Source organism: Erpetoichthys calabaricus, chromosome 9, assembly GCF_900747795.2.
Source record: "Erpetoichthys calabaricus chromosome 9, fErpCal1.3, whole genome shotgun sequence".
NCBI classification, from domain to species: Eukaryota; Metazoa; Chordata; class Cladistia; order Polypteriformes; family Polypteridae; genus Erpetoichthys; species Erpetoichthys calabaricus.
This window is the reverse complement of record NC_041402.2, coordinates 177,431,602-177,447,307: the sequence shown is the minus strand read 5'-3', so window position 1 is coordinate 177,447,307 and position 15,706 is coordinate 177,431,602. Positions and strand designations below refer to the sequence as shown.

Genomic DNA, 15,706 nt, shown 5'->3' with positions numbered 1-15,706 from the left:
TGGAGTTTGCCAAAAGGCACCTGAAGGACACTCAGACCATGAGAAAGAAAATTCTCTGGTCTGATGAGACAAAGATTGAACTCTTTGGTGTGAATGCCAGGCGTCACGTTTGGAGGAAACCAGGCACCGCTCATCACCAGGCTAATACCATCCCTACAGTGAAGCATGGTGGTGGCAGCATCATGCTGTGGGGATGTTTTTCAGCGGCAGGGACTGGGAGACTAGTCAGGAGAAAGGGAAAGATGACTGCAGCAATGTACAGAGACATCCTGGATGAAAACCTGCTCCAGAGCGCTCTTGACCTCAGACTGGGGCGACGGTTCATCTTTCAGCAGGACAACGACCCTAAGCACACAGCCAAGATATCAAAGGAGTGGCTTCAGGACAACTCTGTGAATGTCCTTGAGTGGCCCAGCCAGAGCCCAGACTAGAATCCGATTGAACATCTCTGGAGAGATCTTAAAATGGTTGTGCACCGACGCTTCCCATCCAACCTAATGGAGCTTGAGAGGTGCTGCAAAGAGGTATGGGCGAAACTGGCCAAGGATAGGTGTGCCAAGCTTGTGGCATCATATTCAACAAGACTTGAGGCTGTAATTGCTGCCAAAGGTGCATCGACAAAGTATTGAGCAAAGGCTGTGAATACTTATGTACATGGGATTTCTCAGTTTTTTTATTTTTAATAAATTTGCAAAAACCTCAAGTAAACTTTTTTCATGTTGTCATTATGGGGTGTTGTGTGTAGAATTCTGAGGAATAAAATGAATTTAATCTATTTTGGAATAAGGCTGTAACATAACAAAATGTGGAAAAAGTGATGCGCTGTGAATACTTTCCGGATGCACTGTATATATTCATAACATTCGTAGTCTGAATCACAATCTGATTGTATGGGTGTATGGGATTGGATTGGTAACGCATGTAGTTGGTCTGCAAGTTGGCAAACATCCGCCACGCCCTGTCAGTTACGAGAAGCGGATCATAGAATGTTACATAGTTTACTGTCAGATAATGCAAAGAGTATGCCACACATGTTTCGCCCTGATTTGGGCTCATCAGGCATACACACTCCACTGGATCCCCTCGACCAACCACATGTGTTACCTGATAGGTAACCACCCATACAATCAGATCGTGATTCAGACTACGAATGCTATAAATGTAATTACTCCGATCTCCAGGCTGTCAAATAAACGAACCACACGCCGTGGCACAACGTAAAGAGGCTCTGCGGGTCGATCCCTGTGAAGGGATACAGTGGAGTGTGTATGCCTGATGAGCCTAAATAAGGCGAAACACGTGTTGCGTACTCTTTGCATTATTTGACAGTAAACTATGTAATATATATATATACAGTATATATATGTGTAAATAAAATCACACACACACGGGGTAGACAAAAGTAGGTTTACAGTTGTGAGTACATTAAACAGTTTATTCTTGTATTATCATTTATTTGTTATTGTATTATTTCTCTTATTGAAGTGTGCTTTAGTGTAGTAGCAATCATAACCTGCATGTCTTTTTCCATACGAACTACAGTAAACTTACTTTTTCCCACCCCTGTATATACAGACACATTCTGCCCAGATTACAAAAGCGTGGCTGCATAAGCAGAGAGAGTGTGGGTACTTGATTAGCCTACAGTGCTGCAGTCCTGACCTGGGTGGCCCATTATGAAGTGCAAATTATAGCAATGAAGGTTTTAGAGGAAAACTGAAATGGGTGTCCAAACCCTATGAGGAAGCATTGCTGTCTGTTGTGCCACCACATTATCCACGACGTCTGAGTAAATAAAACCAAGAAGAATTTGTGACTGCAGCAAATATGTGTGTGACAGGCTGTTTCCTCTTTAGTCTGCCCAATGTGCATCACGTGGGCTCCTCCTCTCTCAGTGCCTTTGATATTCTTTTTAATTCTCTTGTAAGCAGGGGTGACATCTGGTGGTTCCTCTTGAATACTACAAACCAGGTGTTCCTCAGATATCCAATGGGTTGAGCCCAAAGTCAGCCAGCTTGTGTTTGTACTCCAAATGCAAGGCTGTGCTCACCTTTACCCAGTTCATCTTGGTATCTGCAAGACGTGACAGAAGATTGTCTAGACTGTCCTGCAAGGCAAGAGGTCACAACATGTGTTGGTCTCATTGAGGCTGCCACACATTCATCCATCCATCCATTATCCAACCAGCTCTATCCTAACTACAGGGTCACGGGGGTCTGCTGAAGCCAATCCCAGGCAACACAAGGCAGGAAACAAACCCCGGGCAGGGCGTCAGCCCACTGTAGGGTGCGCACACACACACCAAGCACACACTCGGGACAATTTAGAATCACCAATCCACCTAACCTGCATGTCTTTGGACTGTGGGGAAAAAGCCCACACAGACACTGGGAGAACATGCAAACTACACGCAGGGAGGACCTGAGAAGCAAACCCGGGTCTCCTAACTGCAAGGCAGCAGCGCTACCCACTGCGCCACCGTGCCGCCCCCCCCCCCCCCCCATACATTCATACGCCCCCTAAAAATCCTACAGTGTTAACTAGGTCCCTGAATGCAAAGTTCTGTCTGTCTAGGAACAGGTGCACATCAGCTAGTCTGGGTCCGGCCAACCACTCACATGAAGGATCTTCTCATATTCCGTCTCCATGTTGTCTATCTTTCCTTGAAGTTCAGCAATGGTAGCATCCTTTTCCTGGGTGATGCGTTCTCGCTCCTGCCGCTCATTTTGTAGAGATTCTTGGCACGCAGCTAAGAGGACAAAACCGCAGCATCACTCCAGGATTTGAAGAAAGGAACTTGGCCACTAGTCATGTTAGAAAGCACCCATATTCAATCTTGGTCAACAGTTACTATTATCACAGTAATAAATGTCTATCTAATTCACATGGGTGTGAGTGTACTTCAACATATCGAGAGAGAAGAGCACCCCATGCCACAAAGTGGTGTGAACCTACCAAGCTGTTGACGTAGTCGGCTGACTTCAATTTCCAGCTGGTGAACTTTGACCCCCATTTCTGTCTGCATCGTTTTGTACTGTCTGGTCAGGTCTGCAGTGAAACACAGAGAAGGTCATACACTGGGGCAACAAAGGCAGGCTCTCCTTTCTCAGTGGACCGCTACCCACCTGCACTGATAGCTTTCTTGTCATCCCGCTCCTCACCCAGCGTCTGTTCCAGTGAACTCAGCCTTGTCTTCAACTCATGACTGCACGCCTGTGCTTGCCTTGCAATATCCCGCCGCAGGGCTGGACAGATAGAGACACATGGGACACAACTCAGTTACCCTGCTCAGCAACATCTTGTAGATGGATGGAGTCATTTACAGAAGAGGAAGATGTAAGTGGAAGATGAGAAGCTGGTGACAAATGACATCCCATCCAGGAAGTCAAGAGACATTGACCAGAATTCAATATGCCTGGGCTGTGGCTCAGTTATGACCAGGCTATGTGCAAATGTGGCATTTCCACAGTAGTGAATCCACTTACCAAGGTGGTCCTTCAGGACCTCCACATCAAGGGTGCTGCGTCTGTATTTCTCCTCCAGGCTATTCCCTGTTGTTGGTTCAGAAAAATAAAAAAGGAATCGATAAAATAAGCACAGGTGCAAGCAAAGGTTTCTATATAGACCACAAAAACATAAGCTGGATTTAAGAGCCACTTATTAGTTACTTAGGATATGTTAAATTGATAGAAGTATTTTCTTAGTTGTGTTTAAATGTGTGCCTCTATATTTAGTGCATAGCCTTTGGAAGATTCTAATAAAACCCCCATAAACTGAACTATAATGGAAAATCCCATCAGGATTAATAAAGTATCTATCTATCTATCTATCTATCTATCTATCTATCTATCTATCTATCTATCTATCTATCTATCTATCTATCTATTCTAACTATTTCTTGTCCCTCTGACTACAGATTAGTCCCAGTTTATGATCTGCCTTACAGTGGGTGAGACATGGAGGGCAAACAGTTCCAGACCACGCCATATTCAACGTGCCGTGCCATACATACAGAAGGTACTGAATATATTAAGTAAAGCTCAGATAAGTTTGCCATAGAGAAATAACACAACCGTTAAGTATAGAAAGCAACTTAAGTTTTAACAAGTAAAAGCTTAAGTTTGTAGAAGAAACATTTTCCCTTTTGCCTTTAATTCTGTGTGTATAACAACTTTTGACCTGTCTTGCTTTGAATTTTCACTGAACCATTTTAAAACAAACTTTTTTATTGGACTGAGAAATTTTTTTTTGTATGCATTTGACTCCTGCTGATCCTACCTTACCAACTCAGTAGCAGCTTAATTTCAAGACCCTGGAAAAGACACGACTACACTGGACACTTTCTCCTTTATATCCCATAGTGTTTCTATATGAAGCTGGGAAAGGATCGGGGACACCATTAGAAATGACACAGGGGTTGAATGAATGATGAGGGACAAGACTGAGAGGAGATAGAATGAAACTGAATGAGATTCAGGGATATACTAGGAATCTGTGTTGGAAGTGACTGGATGCTTAAACACATTTTTGAGTCACTAGTTGAAACAGAAGGGGGTTTATGGAAATAGCAGGAATCAAATGTGTGACACAGGGACTTGATGAAGTGGCAGTGATAATACAGGGTGGCAGTGACTGAACTGGTAAGAACCCCACGCATGTAGTGGGTTATGAAAGTATTCAGACCCCTTCAGTTTCTGCACGCTTTATCTGTTGTAGATTTAATAATAGCAAAAGAATACATTTTATTTATATAGTGCCTTTCCCATGCTCAAGGTGCTTCACAGAGTCACAAACAGAACAGCAGGATATACAGGTATGTAACATTGCATATAAATATTTTCTGCACAGAACACATGAACAGATAAATACAGAATATACAAAGCAATAAATAGAATAACGAGAAAAAAAAGTATAAAAATTAGTATTAAGTGGATAAATATGCCATGTTTTCTTAATCAGTCTATTCTCAGTAACCCATTATGAAAAAGTGACAATACATGCTCAGTAAGGTTTTTCCAAATGTATTAAACATCATAAACTGAAGTCTCTCATTCATAGCACATTGGATTGTGCTCAGGTACCTCCTGTTTGCTTTAATTCTCCTTGAGATGTGCCGAGAACTTGAGATGAGTCCACCAGTGGCCAAATGAATTGGTCGGACATCTCTTTGAAAGGCACACATGTATCTGCATATAGAAGGTCCACATTTCTCACTGTATGTCTGGACAAAAACCAAGCCATGCAGTCCAAGGAACTCTCTCGATCTCCATAATCAATCTGTGGTGAGGAAAACATTAGGGCAAGGAGATAAATCTACTTCTATACCCTTTATGTGTTCCCAGGAGCACAATGGCCTCAATAGTTGTGAAATGGAAAATGTTTGGAACCACCGTGATTCTTCCTAGTGTTAGCCTTCCAGCCAAATTGAGTAACTGGGCATGAGGAGTTCCTTGGTCAGGAAGCTGACCAATAGCCCAATGGTCATTCTAAAAGAACTTCAGAAGTCCTCCGACAAGATAGGAGAGCCAGTCAGACCATTTCAGCAACACTGCATCAATAAGCAGCTTATGGTAGAGGTCCTAGATGAAATCCAGTCATGAGTTATCAGCATATGACAGTTTAAAGGACTCTTGAGAGCTTGAAGAGAACGATTCTCTGGTCTGTTGAGACACAAAGTGAATCCTCTGAGTAGAATTCCAAGCAGTATGTCTGGGGCAGGCCAGGCACTGCTAATCACCAGTCCAATACAATCCCTACAGTGGAGCATGGTGGTGACAGCATCATGCTATGGGGGTGCAGGGGAAGGGAGACTGATCAGAACTGAAGGAAGAATGAATACAGAGAGGTCCTTGAAGAAAATCTGCTCCAGAGTTCACATAGCCTCAGACTGGGATGAGAGTTCATCATTCAGCACAACAATGATCCAGGGCATACATACAGCCTAGCACAATGCTGGAGTGGCTTCAGGACAGATATCTGACAGTCCTTGAGTGGCTGAGCCAAAGCCCAGACTTAAACCCCATAGAACATCTGTCGAGGGATAGACTCTTCCCATCCAGTCTGATGGAGTCTGACAGGATCTGTCAGAAAGAATAAGAGAAACTGTCCAAATCCAGGTGAGCAAAGCTTGTAGAGACCTACTGAAGAAGACTTGTAGCTGTAATGCGGCCAAAGTGGCTTCTACAAAATACTGAATTAAGAGTCTGAATACTTCTATGATGTAGAGATTTCAGTTTTTGATTTTCAATAAATTCACAAAATTTTTCTAAAAAACATGTTTTCACTTTGTTGTTATGAGTTATTGAGGGTAGATTATTGGGCAAAAGTGACAAGTTTATCCATTTGAAATTGAATCTACTACACAATAAAGTGTGCAGAATTTGAAGGGTCTGAATAATAATAAGAAAATATTGAACAAGAAGGTGAGGTGAGCTGCCATACACAGTTAATTTCTTTGATGGGAGAAGATAACACAGACTAAACATCAGTAGTTGAAGTAGAGGAAGAATTTCAGACTGGCTGGGTTAGGATTTGAACTGGGACATGGCCAGTGACACACTGGTAGATGGTGTCTGTACTGAGAAGGGTCACGGGGCCCCTGTGTGACTCGTACATTATATACATTGACATTAATGAATGGAGTGGGAATAGAGTCAGTGGATGGTGAGGGAGAGGATATAAAGCCAGAGACCATTTGGTGTTATTTTATCATAATTGAGTTCAAAGAAATGTTTTTCGGAAATGTGTTTAGAAAGTGAATTAAATTATGTTTAGAGGGGGGCAGTGTGGTTATGTAGGGCTTGGCGCTGTCACTTCTTAGATCAAGCATCTGGGGTTCAGTGCCTCTGTGGAGTTTCCATTTTCTCCTCATATCTCTGTGGGCTTTGCTGTGGGTTCTGCGGTTTTCCTCACACGTTCCCAAAGAAATGTAGATTAGAGTTAGCTGGTGATTCAGAATTGGTCTCAGTGTGAGTATGTGCATGATTGGGCCTAGTGCTCTGCCAGGACTGTTTCCTGCCTTATGCCCAGTGATGCTGGTATTGGTTTGGGCCTCCCACAATGCTGCATTTGAGTATGCAGGCTTGAGCATGTCATGTTATGTTGTATTTTGAGATAAGTAATCACACATTCACACAAGTTGCTGCATCAAAATCCACACAGGCTACACCAATTCTTCAAAATACTGACTGGAGCTAAAACAAGGTTGCATCCTCTCACCCTTCTTGTTTGTTATTGTCATGGACTATACACTAAATAAAGCGATGGAGAAATCAAAATTTGGTATCCAGTGGGATGAGCAAGATAGGCTGACTGACCTCAACTTTGTTGACGACATTGCTGTGCTAGCGGAGGATGACCTGATGCTGCACACCATGACTAGCAACTCTGTCAACAAGGCTGCATCACTGGAATTGGGTTTGAGTGGCAACAAACCAAAAATAAGGAGAATAGGAACCAACGCAAACACCCATCCAGTGGCTGTGAAACAAACCCCTCTAAAGAAAGTTGACAAATTCACCTATCTGGGTAGCTGCATAGCACGAGATGGAACTATCGACGTTGATGTCCAGATGCGACTTCGTAAAGTAGTGGACATTTTCCAGAAAATGCACAGCATTCGGAAATCACACACATTACCACTAAACTTGAAGATTGCGTTGTACAAGTCAATCATTTTACCCACTGCAATTTATGCCAGTGAGGCATGGTCCATGACAGTGAAAACAGCTCTCAAACTTGAAGTATTCCACCAAAATTGTCTCTGGAGACTCCTTAAGGTCACATGGTTGGATCATGTGACAAATAAGGAAATACTAAACTGAAAAGGGCTAAACAGTCTACAGAAGGACAGCGGCGGTGGGGATGTCACCGGAAGACTTGGCGAGCAACATTACGACAAGACCTCCAAGCTCATGGCGTAACTTGGGAAGAAACAACTCAACTGACCAGTAACAGAGCTCAATGGTCATCGCTTGCTGCCCGATGTCCCACTAGGGGCAGGAGGAATTAAAGTGTATGGTAAGGTAATCATACATTCCAGATTCCTGCTAAGGTCCAAAAGACTACAGCTTTGAGCCTGAGCAAGAAGTCATAGATGAGGATGAGGAGTGCTTGACAGTCTGCAGTTCTGCAGTGAACCATGGAGCACACTTACCATCTGCTGGCTTCTTCTTCTCCTTCTTGCCCTTGGACTTCTCTTTCCCCTTCTTTTTGGGAGGCATGCTTGCTTCTAAAATTGTGTGAAAAGAATAAGTCATTTCAGAGAGGTAAAACTCACAAATGAGTAAACCGACAGACCACCCCGGCGGCAGTGGAAGTGGCTTGTCGACTTTGTTTAATAGGTAGGCATGTCAAGCTCCAATGCTGGAGGGCAGCAATGGCTGCAGGTTTTGTTCTAGCCACGTTCTTACCCAGTTATCACTGCTCATTTAACACACTTCTTTTGCCTGAATTTAAATGATTTGCTTCCTAAGGTTCAAACTCTTAACTCTTTCTTGTTTCCCTTAACTGGCAGCCAAACAATAATGAGACACCAGTGAGCCAGCAAAATTAAAATCTTGGAAGGCCATGATTTTTATTCCTACCTATTTCTTTATACTATTAATGAAACAAATAATTTAATTCAATGGCTTGTTAGTTCTTTTCTTTATTTCCAAAATTGTTGAGTTTCCTTTTTTCTGAGATCACCATCCAATCATTTTGAGGCATGGAGCAGATTAATGTTCCTCAGAGGTTCACTTATTCCTTTTCAAATATTTGTGATAGACACAAATGGAATCAAGATAGCTGGTCACCTGTTGGCTCATGTTGTATGTTATTTTTTGGCTGCTGGTTAAGAAAAAAAGAAACAAGGACTGTAAATCTTAAAATAATCAAATCGATTAAAATGAAGTCATAAGTAGTATATTGTGTTACCAGCAGTGTTTGGCTACAATTACCAATGTGGTCCTCTTGGATGCAACTTTGACACCCTGTCATAGAGAAAGGGTGACATACTTTACTCTTCTTGAAAAGAAGCCTAAGGTATGGAAAATAAAAAGAGGAAAGCACAAACAAAAGCAGAGCCATACACCACAGGTCTACCACGGCCTATCTAGTCCAGAGTAGTTGTCATTAGGGCTACATCCGCACTACAACTTTTTCATTTAAAAATGGCATTTTTAAACAAAAATAATCTTCATGCACACTAACATTTTCATATAATTTACAAAAGTATTTCTGCCCACAATTGATTGATGAAAAATGTTTATAATGTGGCCGCTCGCCTACACTAGACATGCATGCATCAGAGGAAATAGGTAGAGGAAATGTCCTCCTTGAACGGATGACTACACCATTGGCCACGAGATTTATCACAAAACTGTAGTGACTGGTAAATGATTTGCCTTTTTTTGGGCTTGTTAAATGGCATTCAAACTATTGTGGCCTGTAGGGGGCCCTCCAGCTCCCTAAACTGAGCACACACAAGCTTGAACACATGGGTAAAAGCACAAAAGAGTGTTTATTTGTGGGCAACCTGATTCAGGCAAGTGTTTCCCACAGCACCAAGCACCGATACAAAGCACAGCCACAATAAAGCACTTTGCAACTCTCTCTCTGCCGTCACTCCTACTCCAGCAAGCAGTGTCCTCCACCTCCTGACTCTGGCTCTCTGAATGAAGGCAGCGGGCCTCTTTTTATGTTGCACCCAGGAGTACTTCCAGTGGCCCGTTAGTATGGTCCGGAAGCCCAAAGAATTAGGGCTGTGCAGTCCCACAGCACTCATGGGATCCAACACGGCTCAGTCTGCAACTCTCAGCATGCCCTGTGGGAGTCTGAGGCACCTCTGCAATCCAGGGGGGCTTCCATCTAGCGATCCAGGAGACATAATGCCCTGTGCACGCTTTCTCCCCCAGTCCTTACACTATGAAGGCATCCCAGCCGGTAAGGATGCCAGTTGTCCCAGACACTGTACAAAATGCAGTTTAGACACATACAGGCAATCAATGTAACAAACGCCATGGAAAGAAACTCCTCTATGTCTGTAAAAGGGATGAGATGTTTTGTTGTACAGAGTCCAATCAGGGAAGGGCCACGTAATAAGCATGAACCAATCACAGCACGACTAGAATCTGAATTTTCAAAACTGTTTATTCACGCATCCACACTGCAATGTTGAGGCAGGTTTTTCCAGATGTATAGAGCTTTGGGGAGCGTTTTCATACACCTCTGTTTTCAGGGCTTAAAAAGGTAAAAGTGTAGACTAATGTCTGTGCTTTTAAACAAAATCACATAAGTGTGGACTTGGCTTAACTATCTAGTGGGGTGCCTCTCCACCCTGTTCCTCCCATATCCTCTCATTCTATAGCACTTACCTCAAGTTCTTCTAGCTCCATTGCAGTGACACTTTACTACTGATTACCTCCAAATGACAAACTAAATGTCTTCTGCTTCCATTTGTACATGTTGCATGTACTCCCATCCCAAGGTTTCTACTATGCCATTGAAAGTTTTATAACACATTGGTGAGGCCTCATCTATAGTACTGTGTGCAGATTTGGCCACCAGGCTACAAAAAAGTCCAGAGAAGAGCAACTGGGCTGACTGCTGGGCTACAGAGGATGAGTTATGAGGAAATATTAAAAGAGCTGAGCCTTTTCAGTTTAAGCAAAAGAAGATTAAGAGGTAACGTGAGTGAAGTGTTTAAAATTATGAAGGGAATTAGTGCAGTGGATTGAGACTGTGACTTTAAAATGAGTTCATCAAGAACACAAAGACACCATTGGAAATTTGTTAAGGGTAAATTTTGCACAAACATTAGGACATTTTTCTTTACACAGAGAACCACAGCCACATGGAATAAGTGACTAAGTACTGTGGTAGATAGCAGGACTTTAGAGACCTTGATATTATTTTAGAAGAATTAAGTGAATAGGACTGTCGAGCTTTGTTGGGCTCAACAGCCTGTTCTTTTCTACTTTGGTTTAATGTTCTCATTAAAGTATTAGGGTCACCTGAACAAAGCAACATCTGGCAGCCCCAGGTATCCATTCACACTTGATCCTTTATACTATTTTAAAGTCATGCAGTTTGGGATGAACCCCTGTACCTTGGTGTAATGCTGTTGGAAAATTGTGCTTTTTCAGTATGCTAAATATGACTCACAATATTTGACATGTGTATTTTATTTCAGTCTTTTTATTTTAAAATTATTGTGATAATGACTCTTTAACTTGTTGGCTCAGAGCTCATGTTGAAGATGTTCTGTAACTGAAATAGCAGACGGGTACAAATGGCCTCATTAGATCATTAATATTCAGGATGACTTTTTCCAAGACTGTCAAATCTGGGATTAGGTAAAATTTTGGAGTGTATGCAGAATAGACATAGACAGGAATTCTGAGAAAATAAGTATAAAATTGTTAAAAGAGTGGACTTTTGTGGCATTGTTTAAAAGTCTATATATTTAAGGTTAGGGCGGCATGGTGGCGCAGTGGGTAGCACTGCTGCCTCGCAGTTAGGAGACCTGGGTTCGCTTCCCGGGTCCTCCCTGCGTGGAGTTTTCATGTTCTCCCCGTGTCTGCGTGGGTTTCCTCCGGGCGCTCCTGTTTCCTCCCACAGTCCAAAGACATGCAGGTTAGGTGGATTGGCGATTCTAAATTGGCCCTAGTGTGTGCTTGGTGTGTGGGTGTGTTTGTGTGTGTTCCTGCGGTGGGTTGGCACCCTGCCCGGGATTGGTTCCTGCCTTGTGCCCTGTGTTGGCTGGGATTGGCTCCAGCAGACCCCCGTGACCCTGTGTTCGGATTCAGTGGGTTGGAAAATGGATGGATGGATATTTCAGGTTAGGTAAACAAACCAGTGTGTATATGCTTGTTAAAAATGTGTGAAATGAAAGCTTGGGACTTTAAGATTAACATGTTCCAAGTTGTCATGTTGTTTACTGACAGTTAGCAATAGCCAATGATTTTTAATGAAATGAACTGTATATACAGTGGAACCTCGGTTTGCGCGTAACTTGGTTTATGAGTGTTTTGCAAGACGAGCAAAAATTTTTAATAAATTTTCATTTGATAAACGAGCGAGGTCTTGCAGTATGAGTAGTATGTACTGTATACGCTTTGTCTGCTGAGCGTCCCTGTCTTGCACCCTAAAACACGAAGCCGAGTCTCAGTACTTTAGCAACACATGAGAATCATTTATAATTTTCTATCTCTTTAACAACTTCTGCTGTAAGCCCAGGGATCTGATCTAAGTAACACAACTGCTATTGCAACTTATTAACTACATTTTTCCCTTTCTCCATCCACTCTCTGTACTGGTGTTGACCAATTCAGGGTAAAAAGGAGCTATACAGTGGAACCTCGGTTTGCGAGTAATTTGGTTTACGAGTGTTTTGCAAGACGAGCAAAAATTTTTAATAAATTTTCATTTGATAAACGAACGAGGTCTTGCAGTACGAGTAGTATGTACTGTGTACCCTTTGTCTGCTGAGTATCCCCGTCTTGCACCCTAAAACACGAAGCTGAGTCTCAGTACTTTAGCAACACAAGCTTTATTCAGCTTTAAACAGCAACAGCGTGGTTATTTATACACAGACACAGCAGTCAGGCAGGGCCCTGCACATTTATAATGTTCCTTGTTCCTTGTATCACCCATCGACGGCAGGCGCTTATAGCATGTCCGCGATCTTTTCGGATTCAGTTTTATGGCAAACTGCTACAGCGCTGTGAGACTGCGATTGCTTTGAGACACTCTTCCGTGTGTCGTCCCGTTGGGTGCAATCCCACAAGAGTTTAGAAACTCACTCACACCAGCCATGATTCTTTTCAAAGGTAAAGTGCAAGTTAATTTGTTTTATGTATTTTTACTTTATATTTTGTATTAATCATTTTTATATGAATAGTTTTGCGTTGTGGAACAAATCATCTGAGTTTCCAGTATTTCTTATGGGGAAATTCACTTTGATATACGAGTGCTTTGGACTACGACCACGTTTCCGGAACGAATTATGCTCACAAACCGAGATTCCACTGTATTTAGGTTACGTACTGTCAGGGGTAGTGATTAGCCCTTAGCTTCTGTTAAGTCATGTAACCCTTTCAAAGGTAGCCATCGAGTTCTTGGCTTTTGCTGTGGTATTCTGAAGTGTCACCCTTTTCAATTTTTGATTCTGAGAAACTTGCCACTGCTTTTATTACATTCAGCATCGACTACTGCAACTCCCTCCTGGCAGACACACTTACTGATTCTTTTATCACAGCACTAGTTGGTTTAAAACTCTGCTGCAAGAAGCTTTACTTGGCCCTGCACTTGACTATATCAGTAACCCCCTCCAACACTAAGCTCCCATTAAGGTCCGCCAATTCTGGTAATATCATTGTGCCCAATGCTCTTATGAGTGACACAGCCTTCAACTCTGCTGAACCCAGAAATTGGGATGACCTCCATAAATTAATGAGATTAGTCGTCTTAATTCACTTTTTAAAAAAAAAAAAAAAAAAAAACTTGAAACACATTTGTTAAGGATGATATTTAACGTTCATGACATTCCGACCCTTCTTTTAGTTTACCCTCTCTCTTAAGGTGATCAGGATGATTTGCATTGGCATTACAAATTATTTTTACATTTATATTTTATGCAAGATGACTTACAACATTTATGATACAATTGGTTACCTTTCTCTTTTTTGGTTTTCCAATTGGAGCACAGGCAGGTCAAGTGAGTGGCTTATTGTCACACAGTGTCAGTATCAGGAATTGAACCCACAACCTCAGGGTGTTAAGTCCAAAGCCAGGCAGTGTGGCATAGCGTTAAGACACTGCACTTCAAACCCTGAAGTTGTGGTTTCTAATCCCACTCTGACCCTGAACAAGTCACTTGAGCTGTATGTGCTCCAATTGGAAATAAAACAAAAAGAAATGTAACTGATTGTATCTCAATAAGTCACAATATGAAGGCATAGAAAAGCCAAGCAAAATGACACCTTTCATTGGCTAACTAAAAAGATTACAATATGCAAGCTTTCGATTACATCTTGCCTGAAGAAAGCACCTGAGTTGCCTCGAAAGCTTGCATATTGTAATCTTTTTAGTTAGCCAATAAAAGGTGTCATTTTGCTTGGCTTTTCTCTACATTCATAATGGCTAACACGGTACAACACCCTAGTACTACAAATATGAAGGCATGAAAGAGATCTCACAAAATATAAATATTATTTGTTCAGGGTTTTCTTGTAGTATTTCTATTTTGGTATTTTATGTTGGTTTATTTTCTCTTATTCTAATTCAAATCTCATTTATTTATCTTTATTTAGCATTTTAGGCGGATATAGACTTGCGTCTAATGTTTATTCTCTGTTGTTCATTCTGAATTTTTGTAAAGCGTGTTGAGCATGGCAAAGGCGCTATATAAATAAAATGTATTATTAAAGGTAGTATAATAAATATAATCTGTTCCCTAATGGGGTGTAGTGGTTAAGGCTTTGGACTTCAAACCCTGAGATTTGTTGCTTCAGTTCCTGCTACTGACATGACAGTGTGTGGCCCTAAGCAAGTCACTTCACCTGCCTGTACTCAAACTGAGAAACCAAAAGAAATGTACAGAATTGTATCTCGAATGTTGTAAGTCGCCTTGGAAAAATAATAATATTCTACGTATTATCGTACAGTGTCATTTTTTTCATAATAATCTGTGACAATCAATTACGTCTTTTTTAGTTTTAGCTCAGCACAGAAGTACGCTTGCGTCCAATCACTTTATGTAGTAAATCGACGAACGTCTTGTTTTGAAGCTCCGTTTCCAGGGTTTTAATCCCTCGACATATCACGAGTTAATGTTTACAATTGACGCCCCAATATTAAGCAATTAAGACCACGTCCACTTTTAATCCTGTCCATTGGTGGTGCACATGCTGCAGTTCACCTTCTTGACTTAACAGTTTTAGTTTTGCATGGTTACCCAAAATTAAATCTAAGCAAATTAACAAATAATAATATCTTGCGCCTGCAATAGGGGGTTAAACAAAATATATGAATGGCGGTGATCCCGCGGCTGGAGTTGACTTCTCACATCGCGTCGTCGACCCCTAGCTGCGGCTTCTCTGTTGGCCGTTTGTTCGTACTCACCATGTTCACCTGTATTCCAACGTCTGCAGATTTAAACTTTATAAACGGTTTGATTTGGATGAGTATTCTCTGCCATGGACTGGTAACCTGCCCAGATTTGCTTTCCGTCATCAATCTGTCGCCACACTGGAAAAAGCTCGTCCAGATAATAAAATCAGATGGGAATTTTAAAGAAGACATGTCGCCCCGCCAACCCATTGTGAACTTTGCTTTTCTAACCAACATGAGTCAAAGACAAAAGAATACTTTACCGAATACTGTGCTGCAGTTCAAAAGTTTCCCTTGTCAAAGTTTTTGTGTGCGACGCGGAACTGTGGATGAATTCTAGAGCCAATCGTTATCTTCCATTGGGCAGTCAGGCTCGAACTGCCCAATGAGAAGCACCAGAAGGCGGGACTCAATCCGTCGCTTAGCTACAGTGTAACGTTGCCAAGTAACCCGCAGGGGATTTTTAAATGTACATACAAGGGGCGTCCAGTATTGTTGTTCCAACAGAGGGCGCTGGGGCTGTATTAAATCTTCATTATGCAGTACAAGTATTTTTTTAAACTTTATTGAATTGGTCTCAAACTTGATGGCCACAGTAGCTGTAAGTTTTCAC

At 41.9% G+C, this 15,706-nt stretch overlaps 2 protein-coding genes across 2 annotated transcripts in view; one reads left to right on the top strand and one right to left on the bottom strand.

Moving 5' to 3' along the window:
• Window positions 1-15,706, top strand: part of LOC114656856 (40S ribosomal protein S25) — a 1,002,297-nt gene that overhangs the window by 101,739 nt on the left and 884,852 nt on the right. The window lies entirely within an intron of this gene.
• On the bottom strand, window positions 1,396-15,464 carry ccdc153 (coiled-coil domain containing 153). Its single transcript, XM_028808994.2, has 7 exons — window positions 15,357-15,464; window positions 8,156-8,230; window positions 3,486-3,551; window positions 3,126-3,245; window positions 2,956-3,048; window positions 2,619-2,749; window positions 1,396-2,107 (listed from the first exon to the last, which is right to left on the bottom strand). The coding sequence occupies exons 2-7, from the start codon at window positions 8,220-8,222 to the stop codon at window positions 1,979-1,981; spliced, it is 606 nt and encodes a 201-aa protein (XP_028664827.2). The 5' UTR covers window positions 8,223-8,230; window positions 15,357-15,464; the 3' UTR covers window positions 1,396-1,978.